This window comes from Notolepis coatsorum (genome assembly GCF_963971535.1).
Source record: "Notolepis coatsorum genome assembly, contig: SUPER_6_unloc_1, whole genome shotgun sequence".
Taxonomy (NCBI): Eukaryota; Metazoa; Chordata; class Actinopteri; order Aulopiformes; family Paralepididae; genus Notolepis; species Notolepis coatsorum.
This window is the reverse complement of record NW_028174883.1, coordinates 580,171-596,662: the sequence shown is the minus strand read 5'-3', so window position 1 is coordinate 596,662 and position 16,492 is coordinate 580,171. Positions and strand designations below refer to the sequence as shown.

At 39.1% G+C, this 16,492-nt stretch overlaps 1 protein-coding gene across 1 annotated transcript in view; it reads left to right on the top strand.

The window, feature by feature from the left end:
* tctn1 (tectonic family member 1) overlaps nucleotides 1–16,492 on the top strand; it is a 52,186-nt gene that overhangs the window by 3,800 nt on the left and 31,894 nt on the right. The window contains exons 2-4 of the mRNA XM_084338266.1: nucleotides 12,115–12,232; nucleotides 13,613–13,746; nucleotides 15,309–15,457. Coding sequence (XP_084194392.1) covers nucleotides 12,115–12,232; nucleotides 13,613–13,746; nucleotides 15,309–15,457 — 401 coding nt within the window. The remainder of the gene's footprint in view (nucleotides 1–12,114; nucleotides 12,233–13,612; nucleotides 13,747–15,308; nucleotides 15,458–16,492) is intronic.

Here is a 16,492-nt window from a genome sequence, read left to right as displayed (position 1 = left end):
TTACCGTCTTCTACTATCATGCACTCTTCCTACTTTACTAAATAACTAACCTTCTTACCGTCTTCTACTATCATGCACTCTTCATACTTTACTAAATAACTAACCTTCTTACCGTCTTCTACTATCATGCACTCTTCCTACTTTACTAAATAACTAACCTTCTTACTGTCTTCTACTATCATGCACTCTTCCTACTTTACTAAATAACTAACCTTCTTACCGTCTTCTACTATCATGCACTCTTCCTACTTTACTAAATAACTAACCTTCTTACCGTCTTCTACTATCATGCACTCTTCCTACTTTACTAAATAACTAACCTTCTTACCGTCTTCTACTATCATGCACTCTTCCTACTTTACTAAATAACTAACCTTACCGTCTTCTACTATCATGCACTCTTCTACTTTACTAAATAACTAACCTTCTTACTGTCTTCTACTATCATGCACTCTTCTACTTTACTAAATAACTAACCTTCTTACCGTCTTCTACTATCATGCACTCTTCCTACTTTACTAAATAACTAACCTTCTTACCGTCTTCTACTATCATGCACTCTTCCTACTTTACTAAATAACTAACCTTCTTACCGTCTTCTACTATCATGCACTCTTCTACTTTACTAAATAACTAACCTTCTTACCGTCTTCTACTATCATGCACTCTTCCTACTTTACTAAATAACTAACCTTCTTACCGTCTTCTACTATCATGCACTCTTCCTACTTTACTAAATAACTAACCTTACCGTCTTCTACTATCATGCACTCTTCTACTTTACTAAATAACTAACCTTCTTACTGTCTTCTACTATCATGCACTCTTCTACTTTACTAAATAACTAACCTTCTTACCGTCTTCTACTATCATGCACTCTTCCTACTTTACTAAATAACTAACCTTCTTACCGTCTTCTACTATCATGCACTCTTCTACTTTACTAAATAACTAACCTTCTTACCGTCTTCTACTATCATGCACTCTTCCTACTTTACTAAATAACTAACCTTCTTACCGTCTTCTACTATCATGCACTCTTCCTACTTTACTAAATAACTAACCTTCTTACCGTCTTCTACTATCATGCACTCTTCCTACTTTACTAAATAACTAACCTTCTTACCGTCTTCTACTATCATGCACTCTTCTACTTTACTAAATAACTAACCTTCTTACCGTCTTCTACTATCATGCACTCTTCCTACTTTACTAAATAACTAACCTTCTTACCGTCTTCTACTATCATGCACTCTTCCTACTTTACTAAATAACTAACCTTACCGTCTTCTACTATCATGCACTCTTCTACTTTACTAAATAACTAACCTTCTTACTGTCTTCTACTATCATGCACTCTTCTACTTTACTAAATAACTAACCTTCTTACCGTCTTCTACTATCATGCACTCTTCCTACTTTACTAAATAACTAACCTTCTTACCGTCTTCTACTATCATGCACTCTTCTACTTTACTAAATAACTAACCTTCTTACCGTCTTCTACTATCATGCACTCTTCCTACTTTACTAAATAACTAACCTTCTTACCGTCTTCTACTATCATGCACTCTTCCTACTTTACTAAATAACTAACCTTACCGTCTTCTACTATCATGCACTCTTCTACTTTACTAAATAACTAACCTTCTTACTGTCTTCTACTATCATGCACTCTTCTACTTTACTAAATAACTAACCTTCTTACCGTCTTCTACTATCATGCACTCTTCCTACTTTACTAAATAACTAACCTTCTTACCGTCTTCTACTATCATGCACTCTTCTACTTTACTAAATAACTAACCTTCTTACCGTCTTCTACTATCATGCACTCTTCCTACTTTACTAAATAACTAACCTTCTTACCGTCTTCTACTATCATGCACTCTTCCTACTTTACTAAATAACTAACCTTCTTACCGTCTTCTACTATCATGCACTCTTCCTACTTTACTAAATAACTAACCTTCTTACCGTCTTCTACTATCATGCACTCTTCTACTTTACTAAATAACTAACCTTCTTACCGTCTTCTACTATCATGCACTCTTCCTACTTTACTAAATAACTAACCTTCTTACCGTCTTCTACTATCATGCACTCTTCCTACTTTACTAAATAACTAACCTTCTTACCGTCTTCTACTATCATGCACTCTTCCTACTTTACTAAATAACTAACCTTCTTACCGTCTTCTACTATCATGCACTCTTCCTACTTTACTAAATAACTAACCTTCTTACCGTCTTCTACTATCATGCACTCTTCTACTTTACTAAATAACTAACCTTACCGTCTTCTACTATCATGCACTCTTCCTACTTTACTAAATAACTAACCTTCTTACCGTCTTCTACTATCATGCACTCTTCTACTTTACTAAATAACTAACCTTACCGTCTTCTACTATCATGCACTCTTCCTACTTTACTAAATAACTAACCTTCTTACCGTCTTCTACTATCATGCACTCTTCCTACTTTACTAAATAACTAACCTTCTTACCGTCTTCTACTATCATGCACTCTTCCTACTTTACTAAATAACTAACCTTCTTACCGTCTTCTACTATCATGCACTCTTCTACTTTACTAAATAACTAACCTTACCGTCTTCTACTATCATGCACTCTTCCTACTTTACTAAATAACTAACCTTCTTACCGTCTTCTACTATCATGCACTCTTCTACTTTACTAAATAACTAACCTTACCGTCTTCTACTATCATGCACTCTTCCTACTTTACTAAATAACTAACCTTCTTACCGTCTTCTACTATCATGCACTCTTCCTACTTTACTAAATAACTAACCTTCTTACCGTCTTCTACTATCATGCACTCTTCCTACTTTACTAAATAACTAACCTTCTTACCGTCTTCTACTATCATGCACTCTTCCTACTTTACTAAATAACTAACCTTCTTACCGTCTTCTACTATCATGCACTCTTCCTACTTTACTAAATAACTAACCTTCTTACCGTCTTCTACTATCATGCACTCTTCCTACTTTACTAAATAACTAACCTTCTTACCGTCTTCTACTATCATGCACTCTTCCTACTTTACTAAATAACTAACCTTCTTACCGTCTTCTACTATCATGCACTCTTCCTACTTTACTAAATAACTAACCTTCTTACCGTCTTCTACTATCATGCACTCTTCCTACTTTACTAAATAACTAACCTTCTTACCGTCTTCTACTATCATGCACTCTTCCTACTTTACTAAATAACTAACCTTCTTACCGTCTTCTACTATCATGCACTCTTCCTACTTTACTAAATAACTAACCTTCTTACCGTCTTCTACTATCATGCACTCTTCTACTTTACTAAATAACTAACCTTACCGTCTTCTACTATCATGCACTCTTCCTACTTTACTAAATAACTAACCTTCTTACCGTCTTCTACTATCATGCACTCTTCCTACTTTACTAAATAACTAACCTTCTTACCGTCTTCTACTATCATGCACTCTTCCTACTTTACTAAATAACTAACCTTCTTACCGTCTTCTACTATCATGCACTCTTCCTACTTTACTAAATAACTAACCTTCTTACCGTCTTCTACTATCATGCACTCTTCCTACTTTACTAAATAACTAACCTTCTTACCGTCTTCTACTATCATGCACTCTTCCTACTTTACTAAATAACTAACCTTCTTACCGTCTTCTACTATCATGCACTCTTCCTACTTTACTAAATAACTAACCTTCTTACCGTCTTCTACTATCATGCACTCTTCCTACTTTACTAAATAACTAACCTTCTTACCGTCTTCTACTATCATGCACTCTTCCTACTTTACTAAATAACTAACCTTCTTACCGTCTTCTACTATCATGCACTCTTCCTACTTTACTAAATAACTAACCTTCTTACCGTCTTCTACTATCATGCACTCTTCCTACTTTACTAAATAACTAACCTTCTTACCGTCTTCTACTATCATGCACTCTTCCTACTTTACTAAATAACTAACCTTCTTACCGTCTTCTACTATCATGCACTCTTCCTACTTTACTAAATAACTAACCTTCTTACCGTCTTCTACTATCATGCACTCTTCCTACTTTACTAAATAACTAACCTTCTTACCGTCTTCTACTATCATGCACTCTTCCTACTTTACTAAATAACTAACCTTCTTACCGTCTTCTACTATCATGCACTCTTCCTACTTTACTAAATAACTAACCTTCTTACCGTCTTCTACTATCATGCACTCTTCCTACTTTACTAAATAACTAACCTTCTTACCGTCTTCTACTATCATGCACTCTTCCTACTTTACTAAATAACTAACCTTCTTACCGTCTTCTACTATCATGCACTCTTCCTACTTTACTAAATAACTAACCTTCTTACCGTCTTCTACTATCATGCACTCTTCCTACTTTACTAAATAACTAACCTTCTTACCGTCTTCTACTATCATGCACTCTTCCTACTTTACTAAATAACTAACCTTCTTACCGTCTTCTACTATCATGCACTCTTCCTACTTTACTAAATAACTAACCTTCTTACCGTCTTCTACTATCATGCACTCTTCCTACTTTACTAAATAACTAACCTTCTTACCGTCTTCTACTATCATGCACTCTTCCTACTTTACTAAATAACTAACCTTCTTACCGTCTTCTACTATCATGCACTCTTCCTACTTTACTAAATAACTAACCTTCTTACCGTCTTCTACTATCATGCACTCTTCCTACTTTACTAAATAACTAACCTTCTTACCGTCTTCTACTATCATGCACTCTTCCTACTTTACTAAATAACTAACCTTCTTACCGTCTTCTACTATCATGCACTCTTCCTACTTTACTAAATAACTAACCTTCTTACCGTCTTCTACTATCATGCACTCTTCCTACTTTACTAAATAACTAACCTTCTTACCGTCTTCTACTATCATGCACTCTTCCTACTTTACTAAATAACTAACCTTCTTACCGTCTTCTACTATCATGCACTCTTCCTACTTTACTAAATAACTAACCTTCTTACCGTCTTCTACTATCATGCACTCTTCCTACTTTACTAAATAACTAACCTTCTTACCGTCTTCTACTATCATGCACTCTTCCTACTTTACTAAATAACTAACCTTCTTACCGTCTTCTACTATCATGCACTCTTCCTACTTTACTAAATAACTAACCTTCTTACCGTCTTCTACTATCATGCACTCTTCCTACTTTACTAAATAACTAACCTTCTTACCGTCTTCTACTATCATGCACTCTTCCTACTTTACTAAATAACTAACCTTCTTACCGTCTTCTACTATCATGCACTCTTCCTACTTTACTAAATAACTAACCTTCTTACCGTCTTCTACTATCATGCACTCTTCTACTTTACTAAATAACTAACCTTCTTACCGTCTTCTACTATCATGCACTCTTCCTACTTTACTAAATAACTAACCTTCTTACCGTCTTCTACTATCATGCACTCTTCCTACTTTACTAAATAACTAACCTTCTTACCGTCTTCTACTATCATGCACTCTTCCTACTTTACTAAATAACTAACCTTCTTACCGTCTTCTACTATCATGCACTCTTCCTACTTTACTAAATAACTAACCTTCTTACCGTCTTCTACTATCATGCACTCTTCCTACTTTACTAAATAACTAACCTTTACCGTCTTCTACTATCATGCACTCTTCCTACTTTACTAAATAACTAACCTTCTTACCGTCTTCTACTATCATGCACTCTTCCTACTTTACTAAATAACTAACCTTCTTACCGTCTTCTACTATCATGCACTCTTCCTACTTTACTAAATAACTAACCTTCTTACCGTCTTCTACTATCATGCACTCTTCCTACTTTACTAAATAACTAACCTTCTTACCGTCTTCTACTATCATGCACTCTTCCTACTTTACTAAATAACTAACCTTCTTACCGTCTTCTACTATCATGCACTCTTCCTACTTTACTAAATAACTAACCTTCTTACCGTCTTCTACTATCATGCACTCTTCCTACTTTACTAAATAACTAACCTTCTTACCGTCTTCTACTATCATGCACTCTTCCTACTTTACTAAATAACTAACCTTCTTACCGTCTTCTACTATCATGCACTCTTCCTACTTTACTAAATAACTAACCTTCTTACCGTCTTCTACTATCATGCACTCTTCCTACTTTACTAAATAACTAACCTTCTTACCGTCTTCTACTATCATGCACTCTTCCTACTTTACTAAATAACTAACCTTCTTACCGTCTTCTACTATCATGCACTCTTCCTACTTTACTAAATAACTAACCTTCTTACCGTCTTCTACTATCATGCACTCTTCCTACTTTACTAAATAACTAACCTTCTTACCGTCTTCTACTATCATGCACTCTTCCTACTTTACTAAATAACTAACCTTCTTACCGTCTTCTACTATCATGCACTCTTCCTACTTTACTAAATAACTAACCTTCTTACCGTCTTCTACTATCATGCACTCTTCCTACTTTACTAAATAACTAACCTTCTTACCGTCTTCTACTATCATGCACTCTTCCTACTTTACTAAATAACTAACCTTCTTACCGTCTTCTACTATCATGCACTCTTCCTACTTTACTAAATAACTAACCTTCTTACCGTCTTCTACTATCATGCACTCTTCCTACTTTACTAAATAACTAACCTTCTTACCGTCTTCTACTATCATGCACTCTTCCTACTTTACTAAATAACTAACCTTCTTACCGTCTTCTACTATCATGCACTCTTCCTACTTTACTAAATAACTAACCTTCTTACCGTCTTCTACTATCATGCACTCTTCCTACTTTACTAAATAACTAACCTTCTTACCGTCTTCTACTATCATGCACTCTTCCTACTTTACTAAATAACTAACCTTCTTACCGTCTTCTACTATCATGCACTCTTCCTACTTTACTAAATAACTAACCTTCTTACCGTCTTCTACTATCATGCACTCTTCCTACTTTACTAAATAACTAACCTTCTTACCGTCTTCTACTATCATGCACTCTTCCTACTTTACTAAATAACTAACCTTCTTACCGTCTTCTACTATCATGCACTCTTCCTACTTTACTAAATAACTAACCTTCTTACCGTCTTCTACTATCATGCACTCTTCCTACTTTACTAAATAACTAACCTTCTTACCGTCTTCTACTATCATGCACTCTTCCTACTTTACTAAATAACTAACCTTCTTACCGTCTTCTACTATCATGCACTCTTCCTACTTTACTAAATAACTAACCTTCTTACCGTCTTCTACTATCATGCACTCTTCCTACTTTTTACTAAATAACTACCTTCTTACCGTCTTCTACTATCATGCACTCTTCCTACTTTACTAAATAACTAACCTTCTTACCGTCTTCTACTATCATGCACTCTTCCTACTTTACTAAATAACTAACCTTCTACCGTCTTCTACTATCATGCACTCTTCCTACTTTACTAAATAACTAACCTTCTTACCGTCTTCTACTATCATGCACTCTTCCTACTTTACTAAATAACTAACCTTCTTACCGTCTTCTACTATCATGCACTCTTCCTACTTTACTAAATAACTAACCTTCTTACCGTCTTCTACTATCATGCACTCTTCCTACTTTACTAAATAACTAACCTTCTTACCGTCTTCTACTATCATGCACTCTTCCTACTTTACTAAATAACTAACCTTCTTACCGTCTTCTACTATCATGCACTCTTCCTACTTTACTAAATAACTAACCTTCTTACCGTCTTCTACTATCATGCACTCTTCCTACTTTACTAAATAACTAACCTTCTTACCGTCTTCTACTATCATGCACTCTTCCTACTTTACTAAATAACTAACCTTCTTACCGTCTTCTACTATCATGCACTCTTCCTACTTTACTAAATAACTAACCTTCTTACCGTCTTCTACTATCATGCACTCTTCCTACTTTACTAAATAACTAACCTTCTTACCGTCTTCTACTATGATGCACTCTTCCTACTTTACTAAATAACTAACCTTCTTACCGTCTTCTACTATCATGCACTCTTCCTACTTTACTAAATAACTAACCTTCTTACCGTCTTCTACTATCATGCACTCTTCCTACTTTACTAAATAACTAACCTTCTTACCGTCTTCTACTATCATGCACTCTTCCTACTTTACTAAATAACTAACCTTCTTACCGTCTTCTACTATCATGCACTCTTCCTACTTTACTAAATAACTAACCTTCTTACCGTCTTCTACTATCATGCACTCTTCCTACTTTACTAAATAACTAACCTTCTTACCGTCTTCTACTATCATGCACTCTTCCTACTTTACTAAATAACTAACCTTCTTACCGTCTTCTACTATCATGCACTCTTCCTACTTTACTAAATAACTAACCTTCTTACCGTCTTCTACTATCATGCACTCTTCCTACTTTACTAAATAACTAACCTTCTTACCGTCTTCTACTATCATGCACTCTTCCTACTTTACTAAATAACTAACCTTCTTACCGTCTTCTACTATCATGCACTCTTCCTACTTTACTAAATAACTAACCTTCTTACCGTCTTCTACTATCATGCACTCTTCCTACTTTACTAAATAACTAACCTTCTTACCGTCTTCTACTATCATGCACTCTTCCTACTTTACTAAATAACTAACCTTCTTACCGTCTTCTACTATCATGCACTCTTCCTACTTTACTAAATAACTAACCTTCTTACCGTCTTCTACTATCATGCACTCTTCCTACTTTACTAAATAACTAACCTTCTTACCGTCTTCTACTATCATGCACTCTTCCTACTTTACTAAATAACTAACCTTCTTACCGTCTTCTACTATCATGCACTCTTCCTACTTTCCCCCCCCTATCCCCTTACCCGTCTTCTACTATCATTCACTCTTCCTACTTACTAAATAACTAACCTTCTTACGTCTCTACTATCATGCACTCTTCCTACTTTACTAAAAACTAACCTTCTTACCGTCTTCTACTATCATGCACCTTCCTACTTTACTAAATAACTAACCTTCTTACCGTCTTCTACTATCATGCACTCTTCCTACTTTACTAAATAACTAACCTTCTTACCGTCTTCTACTATCATGCACTCTTCCTACTTTACTAAATAACTAACCTTCTGAGTATGTTACCGTCTTCTACTATCATGCACTCTTCCTACTTTACTAAATAACTAACCTTCTTACCGTCTTCTACTATCATGCACTCTTCCTACTTTACTAAATAACTAACCTTCTTACCGTCTTCTACTATCATGCACTCTTCCTACTTTACTAAATAACTAACCTTCTTACCGTCTTCTACTATCATGCACTCTTCCTACTTTACTAAATAACTAACCTTCTTACCGTCTTCTACTATCATGCACTCTTCCTACTTTACTAAATAACTAACCTTCTTACCGTCTTCTACTATCATGCACTCTTCCTACTTTACTAAATAACTAACCTTCTTACCGTCTTCTACTATCATGCACTCTTCCTACTTTACTAAATAACTAACCTTCTTACCGTCTTCTACTATCATGCACTCTTCCTACTTTACTAAATAACTAACCTTCTTACCGTCTTCTACTATCATGCACTCTTCCTACTTTACTAAATAACTAACCTTCTTACCGTCTTCTACTATCATGCACTCTTCCTACTTTACTAAATAACTAACCTTCTTACCGTCTTCTACTATCATGCACTCTTCCTACTTTACTAAATAACTAACCTTCTTACCGTCTTCTACTATCATGCACTCTTCCTACTTTACTAAATAACTAACCTTCTTACCGTCTTCTACTATCATGCACTCTTCCTACTTTACTAAATAACTAACCTTCTTACCGTCTTCTACTATCATGCACTCTTCCTACTTTACTAAATAACTAACCTTCTTACCGTCTTCTACTATCATGCACTCTTCCTACTTTACTAAATAACTAACCTTCTTACCGTCTTCTACTATCATGCACTCTTCCTACTTTACTAATAACTAACCTTCTTACCGTCTTCTACTATCATGCACTCTTCCTACTTTACTAAATAACTAACCTTCTTACCGTCTTCTACTATCATGCACTCTTCCTACTTTACTAAATAACTAACCTTCTTACCGTCTTCTACTATCATGCACTCTTCCTACTTTACTAAATAACTAACCTTCTTACCGTCTTCTACTATCATGCACTCTTCCTACTTTACTAAATAACTAACCTTCTTACTGTCTTCTACTATCATGCACTCTCCTACTTTACTAAATAACTAACCTTCTTACCGTCTTCTACTATCATGCACTCTTCCTACTTTACTAAATAACTAACCTTCTTACCGTCTTCTACTATCATGCACTCTTCCTACTTTACTAAATAACTAACCTTACCGTCTTCTACTATCATGCACTCTTCTACTTTACTAAATAACTAACCTTCTTACCGTCTTCTACTATCATGCACTCTTCCTACTTTACTAAATAACGAACCTTCTTACCGTCTTCTACTATCATGCACTCTTCCTACTTTACTAAATAACTAACCTTCTTACCGTCTTCTACTATCATGCACTCTTCCTACTTTACTAAATAACTAACCTTCTTACCGTCTTCTACTATCATGCACTCTTCCTACTTTACTAAATAACTAACCTTCTTACCGTCTTCTACTATCATGCACTCTTCCTACTTTACTAAATAACTAACCTTCTTACCGTCTTCTACTATCATGCACTCTTCCTACTTTACTAAATAACTAACCTTCTTACCGTCTTCTACTATCATGCACTCTTCCTACTTTACTAAATAACTAACCTTCTTACCGTCTTCTACTATCATGCACTCTTCCTACTTTACTAAATAACTAACCTTACCGTCTTCTACTATCATGCACTCTTCTACTTTACTAAATAACTAACCTTCTTACCGTCTTCTACTATCATGCACTCTTCCTACTTTACTAAATAACTAACCTTCTTACCGTCTTCTACTATCATGCACTCTTCCTACTTTACTAAATAACTAACCTTCTTACCGTCTTCTACTATCATGCACTCTTCCTACTTTACTAAATAACTAACCTTCTTACCGTCTTCTACTATCATGCACTCTTCCTACTTTACTAAATAACTAACCTTACCGTCTTCTACTATCATGCACTCTTCTACTTTACTAAATAACTAACCTTCTTACCGTCTTCTACTATCATGCACTCTTCCTACTTTACTAAATAACGAACCTTCTTACCGTCTTCTACTATCATGCACTCTTCCTACTTTACTAAATAACTAACCTTCTTACCGTCTTCTACTATCATGCACTCTTCCTACTTTACTAAATAACTAACCTTCTTACCGTCTTCTACTATCATGCACTCTTCCTACTTTACTAAATAACTAACCTTCTTACCGTCTTCTACTATCATGCACTCTTCCTACTTTACTAAATAACTAACCTTCTTACCGTCTTCTACTATCATGCACTCTTCCTACTTTACTAAATAACTAACCTTCTTACCGTCTTCTACTATCATGCACTCTTCCTACTTTACTAAATAACTAACCTTCTTACCGTCTTCTACTATCATGCACTCTTCCTACTTTACTAAATAACTAACCTTCTTACCGTCTTCTACTATCATGCACTCTTCCTACTTTACTAAATAACTAACCTTCTTACCGTCTTCTACTATCATGCACTCTTCCTACTTTACTAAATAACTAACCTTCTTACCGTCTTCTACTATCATGCACTCTTCCTACTTTACTAAATAACTAACCTTACCGTCTTCTACTATCATGCACTCTTCCTACTTTACTAAATAACTAACCTTCTTACCGTCTTCTACTATCATGCACTCTTCCTACTTTACTGATACTGTGTGTCTCTACTACTCTGCACTCAACACTGAACACCCAAGTTTCAACACTGTTTGATGAACATTGTTACTCAGCTGAAAGAGCTAAATGACTCCATGTAAATGTCTGAGTGCCGTCCTCTTAACCCTTTCACTGCCACACGACAGCCGGTTAACCCTTTCACTGCCACACGACAGAAGGTTAACCCTTTACTATCACAGTCGCCAGGCTGTGTCCCTGTGACGAGCAGAGAGACCTGTGTGACGTCAACTGCTGCTGCGACGCCCACTGTTCCGCGGAGCTGCCTCTCTTCACCGGCTGCTCGACCCCCAGAGTCAGGTAACTAACCACCAAGGGAACCACCAAGGGAACCACCAAGGGAACCACCAAGGGACCCACCAAGGGACCCACCAAGGGAACCACCAAGGGAACCACCAAGGGAACCACCAAGGGAACCACCAAGGGACCCACACTGTGGCTGAACCTGGTCCCTGAATACTAGGGGCGGGATCCACAAAGAATGGATTGCACGATGCTAATTGCACCCTTACTTACAATTCATTATGAATTGCAAATGGGGGACCCTGATGTAAACAAGACGAAAGTCTTTCTCTGGTCTGCATCCCCTTAAAGGAAAACTCCAACATTTTGGGAAATGAGCTTATTTTGCCATCTACCCTGGAGTTAGACAAGAAGATGCATACCTTTTTCTTCTCTGTGCATGCAGTAGGAGTAAGAAGACGTGCACCGTTAGCCTAGCTTAGCGTCAGTCACTGGAAGTAGGTTCCTCCATTAGCCTAGTTCCCAACGTCTTCCTACTCCTACTGCATGCACAGAGATGAAACAGGTATGTATCTTCTTGTCTAACTCCAGGGTAGATGGCAAATAAGCTCATTTCCCAAAATGTTGGAGTGTTCCTTTAACAATTGTGTGTATTGAAGCGTACTGTATTGTACCCATTCTGCAATCTGTTAATAACATTTTCAATCAATCAATCACCGCGCAGGTGATGCAGACCAGAGAAAGACTTTCGTCTTGTTTACATCAGGGTCCCCCATTTGCAATTCATAATGAATTGTAAGTAAGGGTGCAACTAGCACCGTGCAATCCATTCTTTGTGGATCCCGCCCTAGGAGTTGAACGTAGCACGCGGTAAAAGTGCAGGATATTGCCCATCTTCTAGGTGGCGACAGTGGCTCAAGCAGGTAGAGCGGTCGTCTGGTAGTCTGAAGGCGCCCGGTTCGATTCCCGCTCCTCCCGGGCAGCGTGTCGATGAGTCCTTGAGCAAGACCCTTAACCCCTAACTGCTCCCGATGAGCAGGTCGGCACCTTGCGTGGTCGCCTCCGCCGTCGATGTGAGAATGTGAGTGTAGCTGTTTTAAGGCCACTCTCTTTAATGTCGGTCGTGTATGTGAAGTCAAGACAGGCCGTGATCCATTCAGTGTGTGTGAATGTGAGGAACAAATGGGTGAATGTGAGGAACAAAGTGAAGCGCTTTGGATAAAAGCTGTTATATAAATGCAGCCATTTACCATTTTGCCCATATTGTGTGGCATGGTGTAGACTAGGTTACCATGACAACAGGATGTGCCCTCTCCCATGTAAAGAGATGGGTTGATACGGCCATGTTCTCCGTAGCTATGCTGTGAATTCTGATTTTGGTCATTTCTGTAAGTATGTTTTTTGCCCAGCTAAACCCAGCTGCTTCTGTCCCTCCAGTGGAAGCAGTAAGATGTGCAGCCAGCAGGTGGCGTACTACTCTCTAGGCAGCACCGTGGAGGGTCTGTCTGAGCTGCACACCGCGCTCCAGAAGGAGCTTAACTATGATGTCTTCTGTATTCAGTCTCAGAACCGTAAGTCAGGTTTAACAGAGTGCTCCGGGGCGCTTTCTACATCTGGGCTGCAATTACAATATAAGAAGTTACTACATTTTGTCCTAAGAAAACATTAACAAGCGCGAATCATCCGCAATAGCTGCTGCCGCATATGTGTGCACACACACACACACACACACACACACACACACACACACACACACACACACACACACACACACACACACACACACACACACACACACACACACACACACACACACACAGAGGGTTAAACTGTGGCTGTTAGAGGGTTAAACTGTGGCTGTACAGACAGTAGGGGGTTAAACTGTGGCTGTACAGACAGTAGAGGGTTAAACTGTGGCTGTACAGACAGTAGAGGGTTAAACTGTGGCTGTACAGACAGTAGGGGGTTAAACTGTGGCTGTACAGACAGTAGAGGGTTAAACTGTGGCTGTACAGACAGTAGAGGGTTAAACTGTGGCTGTACAGACAGTAGAGGGTTAAACTGTGGCTGTACAGACAGTAGGGGGTTAAACTGTGGCTGTACAGACAGTAGAGGGTTAAACTGTGGCTGTACAGACAGTAGAGGGTTAAACTGTGGCTGTACAGACAGTAGAGGGTTAAACTGTGGCTGTACAGACAGTAGAGGGTTAAACTGTGGCTGTACAGACAGTAGGGGGTTAAACTGTGGCTGTACAGACAGTAGGGGGTTAAACTGTGGCTGTACAGACAGTAGGGGGTTAAACTGTGGCTGTACAGACAGTAGAGGGTTAAACTGTGGCTGTACAGACAGTAGGGGGTTAAACTGTGGCTGTACAGACAGTAGGGGGTTAAACTGTGGCTGTACAGACAGTAGGGGGTTAAACTGTGGCTGTACAGACAGTAGAGGGTTAAACTGTGGCCTCTCTCATCCTAAAGTGTTGTGTTTGTCTCCATCCAGGTGTTGAAGGCCTCTCTCATCCTAAAGTGTTGTGTTTGTCTCCATCCAGGTGTTGAAGGCCTCTCTCGTCCTAAAGTGTTGTGTTTGTCTCCATCCAGGTGTTGAAGGCCTCTCTCATCCTAAAGTGTTGTGTTTGTCTCCATCCAGGTGTTGAAGGCCTCTCTCATCCTAAAGTGTTGTGTTTGTCTCCATCCAGGTGTTGAAGGCCTCTCTCATCCTAAAGTGTTGTGTTTGTCTCCATCCAGGTGTTGAAGGCCTCTCTCGTCCTAAAGTGTTGTGTTTGTCTCCATCCAGGTGTTGAAGGCCTCTCTCGTCCTAAAGTGTTGTGTTTGTCTCCATCCAGGTGTTGAAGGCCTCTCTCATCCTAAAGGGTTGTGTTTGTCTCCATCCAGGTGTTGAAGGCCTCTCTCATCCTAAAGTGTTGTGTTTGTCTCCATCCAGGTGTTGAAGGCCTCTCTCATCCTAAAGTGTTGTGTTTGTCTCCATCCAGGTGTTGAAGGCCTCTCTCATCCTAAAGTGTTGTGTTTGTCTCCATCCAGGTGTTGAAGGCCTCTCTCATCCTAAAGTGTTGTGTTTGTCTCCATCCAGGTGTTGAAGGCCTCTCTCATCCTAAAGTGTTGTGTTTGTCTCCATCCAGGTGTTGAAGGCCTCTCTCATCCTCCGCCCGCCGTGCCGTCAGCCAGGAACTTTGACGGGCTCTTCAGGAGGGCAGCAGACTACATCCATGGCTCTGAGAGGGAGGCTGGGGCAGCAGTGTCTGCAGGGGAGGCGTCCGCTGGCTACCTGGTGAGTTTCTGAGTTTTGGGAAGGTTCCTTTTTAAAATGTCATCTGTTGCAGATCACTGGGTTAAAGTCTTTAATGTAATCCATTGGGCTTCAGTAACTTCATTACCTACAGTTACTTCTGGAAGGAGGAACTACTCAGCAGTAGACACCAGTCGCTTCTCTTAACTCAGTCAACAATAGCAGGTTATAGATCGTACAGCTTACGCTCTGCTCTTAGTGGAACTATCCCTTTATCCACTCTAATAATGAATAATTTTCTCCACATGCACACACCCATCCACCTGGCCACACCCACATCCGCTCCTCTATATAAGCGGGGTCGTGGCCACACTATCAGCTCCTTCCCTATTTTCACCACCGAAAAGTGTCTGTACAACACCACTTTAAGTTTAGTGCCGAAATAGTTATTGGAGAAGAGGAGCTGCGTTGACATTGTATCTTTGTTTTCTCTCTCACTATTTTTCGAGAAAGTAAAGCGATAATGTCTTCACCACTGGAGAGTCTAGAAGATGATGATCGTTCTGGCCTCCACCGGCGCTTTGCATTGGGGCACGCATAGCTGAGCAATCCCCGCCGGCATTGTCTCCGGCTCTGCAGCTGGATACTATGCCTCAGGAGACGTTCGGCTGTGTGAGAGCTGACGGCCACTCTGGGCGGGTGATGTTTTTGCGACGCGAGCCTCGGGTGTGTCAGTTGTGAGGGGACAACTGTGCAGCTTGCGAAGGTCTGCTCCAGGCTGGAATCCTTTCACTGCCCCTTAGCGGCGTGGAGGGGGTTCTAGTCTGATGCCCCACGATAACATAGCTCCTCCTCAGTGAAGTCGTAGCTTTGTTTTCCTGGCACCGTGATTCCGAATCTGCGGTTCAATTCCCCGGGTCTCTGGACAAACGGATACCCTCTGCCGCTGCGCTGGCCCCGCTTTTCGAGACGAAAAACACCCGGCGCGAGGGGGGTGAGCTTGGTGTTCATTATGAGAATATCTCCGAGCTCAGGTCGGCTGCAGTCCGCGTGGATGCGATGCATTTGCTATGGGGC